The following is a 6722-nucleotide window of genomic DNA, read 5'->3' as shown; positions in this document are numbered from 1 at the left end:
TGGTCGTCTCCCCCCAGGCTGGGTGCCCGATGGACGGAGTCCCTCAGGGAGCCCCAAGGGGGCAACTCTAGCCTCAAGGTCGGGCATCGAACATAAAGAAACTTTCCCTTCCAGTTATGGATAGAAGAAGGGGCACCCTTCAGTAATCCCTTCCTACCAAACTGAGGAGAGAAGTACCATCAATCCTTCGTCGTGGGATGACGCTTGAAGGTGTAGAAGTATCTAAACAAGGAAAGGGTGGGCTGGACTTTGACTACATGACAAAGAGAGAGGAACCCTATCAAAAACCTAAAGGAGTTCGGTGCAACCGAAGCCAGAGAAATATCCAGAAATCGAAAAAGAGCAATGACAAAAGGCGGCAGAGGAAGTCGGAGTCCGACACGGAAGGCCTCCTGGTACAGGCAGAAGCAGCCGGAGGGAGGGGCACTGGCCCGGTCGGACGGGCCAAGAAGTTTCGGTTCGTACTTCGGAGGAACCCCATACTGAACTCTTATCAGTTGGAGTTCGTCCGGAGTCTGAGAACAAGGAATGGCATCTGGTGCAAAAATCGGATGAGGTTCAGCTCTACCTACTGGTTTATCTACCGCCTGAGGACTATGGGAGACCGAGACAGACGAACTCCTAGAGCCACTAGAAGAAGAACCCCTGGAAGACAGCTAGAATCACATGAAGACCACTTACAGAGGCAAAATCCCTAAAAATCAGAAAAAATCATGGACAAGGTCTCGGGGGACTGATGTGCAGAGCAAGAGGAAGAAAGATCGAATGCCAAAAAGAAGAACAAAAAGAGGAAGGAGTTTCGAGACTAACCTAGGCGATTCGAAGAGGTACGAAGGTGTGGAAAGGGGGATGGCTCGAGGAACGCCTAAGGCTGGGAAGGGCGCTGAGAAAAATCAAAATTCTCAAGAAGAAGAAGGATGCCAGAACGAGACCGTCGGATAGAGTGGGACTCTTGGAGGAGGAGTGTGGGTTTAAATAGGCCCTGAGATCCGGCATAATGACGATTGCGAATCCCCTCTAGCCGGTCTCTTTTCGCCGCGTGTCCCACTCACCACAGTGGGCGGTTAAAAAGTGGCAGACGGCTGATAGTGCCTTTATTGCGCCACGCCTTGAGCACCATTCCGCTGCAGGTTCCAAAAGAGCCTCTTCGGATCGCCTCGATTTGAAAAGACTCCAGCGCACGCGCATTAAATGCCAAAATATCTGAGGACGATCACGCGCAGACATCGAGGGAGCAACTTCGGCTGTGACAATCTTTCTGTACTTCATTCGAAATTCGAACTCGAAAGTAGGCGGACTGGTGTTGGGTATAAAATACCCTTAGCCGAAGTTCTTAACAGGATTGACCCTCCCAAGACTCCTCCGGCTTTCGACCACAGATGGTATCTCCCCGGACTTCTCCAACAGCCAGATTCCCACAGTGCTGACTGAATTCCTCCGACGGACGAACTCCCACTACACCACCCGAGCTCCTTCAACATGAGTTCCCCCAGTTATCTATTAAACCGCCCTAAGCGCTCACTAAGCTCCGCCGCCAGCCGACTTTCTACGACTATCAGCTGCTCCCCGAATCCCTTCCAGACTTCTTCCAGCCAGGTTCAACTCCAATCCGAACTACCTCGGACTCCGCCAATGGCTGAACTTCTCCAACAGCAGATTCCTACAACTACCAGATTTCAGCTCGGACTCCTACGGGAATCGGATCTCGTCTCCGACCTCGACTGCGGAAAGGCTTCGCCCGAACTCCTACGGGAGCCGGGCTCCGTCCTCGACCCCGATTGCTGGTAAACTTCGTCCGGACTCCTACGGGAGCCAGACTTCATCCCTGACTTTGATTGCAGGTAGACTCAGCCCGAACTCCTACGGGAGCTAGATCTCATCCCCGACCTCGACTGCGGAAAGGCTTCGCCCGGACTCCTACGGGAACCGGGCTCCGTCCTCGACCCCGATTGCTGGTAAACTTCGTCCGGACTCCTACGGGAGCCGAACTTCGCCCCTGACTTTGATTGCAGGTAGACTTTGCCCGGGCTCCTACGGGAGCCAGATCTCGTCTCCAGCTCCAGCTGCGGGAAGTTTCTGCCCGGACTCCTATGGGAGCCGGGCCTCGTTCCCAATTCCGGCTGCACAAGGACTTCGTCCGGACTCCTACGGGAGCCGGACTCCACCCACGACTTCGCTTACAGGTAAACTTCGTCCGGACTCCTAAGGGAGCCGGACTTCATCCCTGACTTTGATTGCAGGTAGACTCAGCCCGGACTCCTACGGGAGCCGGATCTCGTCCCCGACCTCGACTGCGAAAAGGCTTCGCCCGGACTCCTACGGGAGCCGGGCTCCGTCCTCGACCCCGATTGCTGGTAAACTTCATCCGGACTCCTAAGGGAGCCGGACTTCATCCCTGACTTTGATTGCAGGTAGACTTCGCCCGAGCTCCTACGGGAGCCAGACCTCGTCTCCAGCTCCAGCTGCGGGAAGACTCCGCCCGGACTCCTGTGGGAGCCGGACCTCGTCCCCGACTTCAACTGAAGGAAGACTCCATCCAGACTCCTACGAGAGTCGGACTCCAAGCTCCTCTCAGATGGGTGGCTAGCCACCTCTCTCCGCCAGACACCCCAGCCGAACTCCGACCGATAGGCCTGGACCCCCTGGTAGGCCGCAGCAACAGCCACGACTCTGCTCCACCTTCTGTGACGGATTCTACGTGGCTCCATCACTCCCTGGCAGGCCATAATAATGGCCACGATCCCGCTCCACTTCCTGCGATGGATACCGCGCGATTCTTCCATTCTCTGGCAAGTCGCGACAACGGATGCCGCTCCGCTCCCCGTGGCAGACTCCACATGGCACATCCCGGTGATAGCCACGGGTCCACTCCACTACTCTCCGCAACAAACTCCTCCTGACTCTGGACGGCCCACTGCCAGACGGTTACAGACATCGCTATCAGTTTGTTGCCCCCTTCGCCTATAAAAGGGGGACCCCAGATACGTTATTCTCTAAGCTCTCATTTTTACCTAGAAACTCTGCTCAAATTTTCGTTCGAGCACTCCATTCTTGTTGAGGCAGAGAACTGACTTGAGCGTCGGAGGGTCTTGCCGGAGCAATCTCACCTCTGGTTTAGACTTCTTTTGCAGGTCCCGACGGCGACCGCGACCCCCATAACTCCAGCTTCTCCGGCGCAGGTGGATTTTTGCACCAACATCTACTTTATAGAAAATAAAATAATTCAACTCACAGAAGATCACTAAATAAAAAATTGAAAGCAATCAGAAGCACAAGCAGTTTTATCCTCAGATGTATTTCCACCCTTCGTTTAGAAAACATCAGAAATACCACCACAAGATACAACCGATATCCTCCACCTGCAAGCATGATCATGGAGGAGGTTGATGAAGGCTCTTTCAACACACAAAAAAAAAAGAAAATTAAAAAAAAAATAACAGAAAAATTGCTTAAAATGTAGAAAGAAGAAATAGCTGAGCTCTCGGATTGTCTACTTGGTTAGGAACTCTAGAGGCCTTTTTATAGCCACCAGATTCTGAATGTTGGGTTAGCCCAACGTTCAAAAACTAAATAGCCCAATTAAAGCCCCAACATTTAAAAAGATTTAAAGTCTGATGATCAAAGCCCAACGTTCTAAAAATTAAGATCTAAGGTTAAAAGGATTAAAAGTCCACAACGTTCAGAAATTTAAAAGCCAACATTTAAAACATTTAAAGCCTAGCATTCAGAAAATATTAAAACAATCATTAAAGATAAAATATGGGTTGGCATGATGCTAAGCCTGCACCCATGCCCCATCCCAATCCGATCCGGTTCAATTCGGTTCGGTTCAGATGCATATTAAAGATTTTCCTTCAAATCTCTTCAAATACTCCTAAAGTCTTAGCCAAACCTTTTTCATATATAAAGGTTAAAATTTTTTTTTACTCCAATATAGAACTAAAAGTTCTAAAAATAAAGTAAAAATATATTGAAGAGAATCCAATTGAAAAATTTTTGAGTTTTCAAAGTTTGAATTTCCCGCCAACAAGGTGCCAGATACATATTAGGATGTGATAGAAGTAAAGTTGGTTGGGTGGGATATGCGTACGTGTCCAGTTACTTGGATGAGTACTTTTGTTCCGATGTATATGGTAGGAGACAGTATTATCAGGATTTAGATATATCTAAGACCTTTTCCAATTGGAGAGAGATGCCAACCAGCTAAATTTAACATGTGATATAAATACCTAATTGTGATTCCATATTTTTTATTTAAAAATTCAATATTTTAGACAAATAATTAAGTCTAATTTACCATCCAACTGTAGAAATGAGTTGGGTCTAAATCACGTCAGACCATTGGCTTGGGCACGGCCAACGCAATTTGTTTGCAGACATTGCACCTCCGAAGATCCAGAGGACCATCTCTTTTGATGTTACCTTGTTTCCTGTTGTTCAATGGGACAGTTTTAAGTGCACAAGAATCTTTTCTACGTGGTAGGGACTAACGTTCTCCTTTTGTTGTTTCGGCAAATGTGACAGAAATCAACGCAGGCTATGACAATGCCATCCCCTTTGTACTGGTGGCTAATTGGTGGCGATGCGCTCAAATTAGTAGCCACATATCGAACAGCCGCAATAAGCCTTCTTTTCGCTCTAATTTGACCGCATTCGTATTTGACATGTGGTTTGTTTATCGCTCCAATAATTCAAACGTGGTTGCCTCCCTTCTTGTCACCTTTATATTGCTTTATTATAAAGCGCGAGTGCATGTCCATAATTTCGAATTACTGTTAGTTTCCAAGTTAAAACCTTTTTACAATTGACCATTCAGTGAATCGAGTATCCTGCAGGACCACTTATTTGAACTTGGAAAAAGCAATATTTTTCCTTTTCCACGAGGTAGCGGCGACAAGGGAGAAGAAGTAAATGAAAATAGGCCTCAGTCATTTTACCATAAGCCTAACCTTTTAGGATTCTTCTCTGTGCGAGAGTGAAAACTTTTGGACTGGAAAGCATGTTAAAGAGAAAATTTAGCCATAGCGATAGTTTTTAACCCCCATTTCAATTCTGCGCTACTAACTTTTCCTGAGCCCCCACCAAAATTTCAAAGTTCCAAGCCCAAAGACGTTGTAGTGATACCTTTCTTTTGGCAGAGACGCGGTAGCAGTTGAGCTGGCGTTTTCAGAAAAGGCGGTGCCCATGGGTCCCTCACCACCGTTCCTCTTCTCTTATGCGCTAAGCATTTCTTCCTTTGAGTGATACCTTTCCCTCTCCCCCACTTATAGCTCTTTATTTCTCCTTTCCCTTGCCTTCTTCTCCCATCTATAAATAAACCGACGCTCCTCCCCCTCTCATTCCCTTCCATAAGGGCTCTCTTACTCTCTGCGAGGTTTCACATCCTCGCAGAGATTAGAAGCCCATAACAAAGTCTCCTAGAAGTATCATCATATCATATTTCTATCACCACCACCTTCAATCTCACGAGAATGGAGCTCCAATCTCCTGCCGCCGCTAAGAAGCTGTGGAACTATCTCCGCGTTGTCTTCTTCATGATGAGGAAGGGTTTTATTTCTAAAAGAAAGCTAGTTATGGACATGAACCTCATGATGAAGAGAGGGAAGCTCCTCGGTAAGTCCCTTGGCAATCTCATGTTCCACCACCACACCCGACCACCCCATGCCCCAAGCTTCGGCCTACAAGAGTACGAGTTCTCATGCAGCAACAGCCCTAGCCCGGTTTTTTTCCACGCGAAGCGCCGCCACAACTACTTTCCTTGCCTAAATGCAGTGGTCGAGGAGACCGACGAGACCTCACGGCCTGCCGTGGTGCTGCCAAGAATTGAGTACTCCCCCCAGTGTTCATTTCTGTCACAAGAACTTGCCCCGGGAGAGAGGTGTAGCCCACTTCCCTCACCCTCGCCTTTCTCTGTGAGGATCTCGAACTATTCAACGGAGGATGAGGAAGGAGATGGTTGTGGCCACGAGGTGGATGATGAGGCTGAGGAGTTTATCAGGAGGTTCTATGAGCAATTACGTGCACAGAGCCGCATTGCTTTGCTTCAGTACCAGGAGATGGAGTACCAGGAGATGCTTGCGAGAGGAGCGTGATGGAATTGTACGCATACATATACATGATGCATGTGTGTGTAAATACGTACAGATGCATTGCTTTCACGTATGGTGTTCAGAACCTTCCAGCATTTTAGATGGGAAGTGGGTTTGGTGCGTCGATCTCATGTTGCACAACTTTGTGTTATTTTTTTTCATTGTATTTGCTCTTCTTTTCTTTTTTTCTTTTTTGTTAATGGGTGGGAGGGGTATTATGACTACTACTCTTGGTATATCTATGTTATTATGATTAAGGTGGTGTACTGGGCTTTGTTATGTCATGGAGAGTGAAGACCCATCAGATAATGGTTCGAAGTGTCAAATAAACTTTTCTTTAGAGTGGTTGTGAATACGCATATATGTCGTTGTCTCCCTCCCTTATTTGCTGGTTTTCTTAATAATTATAGCTCATGCTATTGTGATGTATTCTTGCTGTAATGATTAGGTTGGCGCGCGTTTGGTGAGATAAATTTTCAATGTGATGCAATAATGAGCTTGAATAGATCGCTTATCTTTTTATTTACGTGGCCCTATCATGTATGGGTTTGGAAACTTGGATTCTTGAAAAGGTGTTATTCTGGGTGTTGATACGTTTCTTGCTGGTTATCATCTGGCATCTGCCACCCTCTC

At 47.6% G+C, this 6722-nt stretch overlaps 1 protein-coding gene across 1 annotated transcript; it reads left to right on the top strand.

Annotated features, from left to right (window-relative positions):
- Positions 1-5324: 5324 nt before the first annotated feature.
- LOC105036318 (uncharacterized) lies at positions 5325-6450 on the top strand. Its single transcript, XM_010912087.4, has one exon. The coding sequence runs from the start codon at positions 5472-5474 to the stop codon at positions 6090-6092; it is 621 nt and encodes a 206-aa protein (XP_010910389.1). The 5' UTR covers positions 5325-5471; the 3' UTR covers positions 6093-6450.
- The last annotated feature ends 272 nt before the right edge of the window (positions 6451-6722 follow it).

This window comes from Elaeis guineensis, unplaced genomic scaffold, assembly GCF_000442705.2.
Source record: "Elaeis guineensis isolate ETL-2024a unplaced genomic scaffold, EG11 Super_Scaffold_1000033, whole genome shotgun sequence".
Taxonomy (NCBI): Eukaryota; Viridiplantae; Streptophyta; class Magnoliopsida; order Arecales; family Arecaceae; genus Elaeis; species Elaeis guineensis.
The sequence above is the reverse complement of the archived record's forward strand: the minus strand, read 5'-3'. Positions and strand labels throughout refer to the sequence as shown.

What these genes read in the sequence shown, in the direction of transcription:
- LOC105036318 (XM_010912087.4), top strand. Translation starts at nt 5,472, where the DNA reads ATGGAGCTCCAATCTCCTGCCGCCGCTAAGAAGCTGTGGAACTATCTC.